Source organism: Penaeus monodon, chromosome 25 (assembly GCF_015228065.2).
Source record: "Penaeus monodon isolate SGIC_2016 chromosome 25, NSTDA_Pmon_1, whole genome shotgun sequence".
Classification (NCBI taxonomy): Eukaryota; Metazoa; Arthropoda; class Malacostraca; order Decapoda; family Penaeidae; genus Penaeus; species Penaeus monodon.
In genome coordinates, this window is record NC_051410.1 from 20,399,043 (window position 1) to 20,399,972 (window position 930).

Here is a 930-nt window from a genome sequence, read left to right on the forward strand (position 1 = left end):
AAGTATCAGATACGTTAAGATATACATAGATGAACAGGTACATAAATATCGAAGCAAAGATACGTTTTTTATGATTACCTTTACTGATGCCCTCCACCTATCAATATAACCTTCTTCCCCAAGCTCTATACTCAGTGCTACTCTTACGTTTACCTTGATAGTTGCATCCATTGGTTTATTTTGTATTTCCTTTTCTCTTTCTCAGGACTGTTTTAAAACGTGTTTCTTTCATTCACTCTAATCTCTTTGTTTTTTCCGCCCCCACCCCCCAGCTCTCATCTTCATGTTCCTCTTTTACTGTTACTTTATGGCCCTACTGCTTCTTTTCGTTCCTACTTACTAAACGGCCGTTGAGGGGCTGGACATGACGGAAGTTGTCTTCAACGTGGTGCCCTTCTTCATCGAGAAGCTCCCGGAATTTTTCAATCTGCGGATGAAGAAACAGTCTGAGACAAGAGTAACTTTTCCTTTCTCTGAGTATGTTTACCTTTTGGGGCATTCCTTATTCTTTGTTTCAAAGTCAGGAGAAACTACCTGGTATTGTCATCAAAAACTATGGAACCTTTTACCAGTACATAAACACTAAGTGGAGTAAATAAGCAGCCTCGGCTTGTGTGTTATCTAAATCAATATCCGTTGTCATTAACTGATGTTAAATATAACTTCCCCAATCCAGATTAACAAAGACAATATCAGTTTCAGCCATTTGGGCTCGAATGCCAAAGCTAAAATTCCCATTTTCATACGTACCTGAGCTTTTGAAATGGTTATGGAATTTTCGAAGACAGTCCAGGTAACGACCTCGTTACAGTTGGGGGTTGTCAAGGAACCCGAATACCTGTAGAAAGAGCTGGTATCCGCTGGTAGCAAGTCGCTAAGAGGGAAGGGTGTTGCCAGTGTTTTTTGGCTGTCTGGAGAGCGGATATATGT

General features: G+C 40.5%; 1 protein-coding gene across 1 annotated transcript in view; it reads right to left on the minus strand.

Annotated features, from left to right (window-relative positions):
* LOC119589110 (carbonic anhydrase 1-like) overlaps positions 1 to 930 on the minus strand; it is a gene marked incomplete at its 5' end in the record, with an annotated part of 3,769 nt that overhangs the window by 752 nt on the left and 2,087 nt on the right. Inside the window, 2 exon segments of the mRNA XM_037937686.1 lie at positions 341 to 427; positions 751 to 911. Coding sequence (XP_037793614.1) covers positions 341 to 427; positions 751 to 911 — 248 coding nt within the window.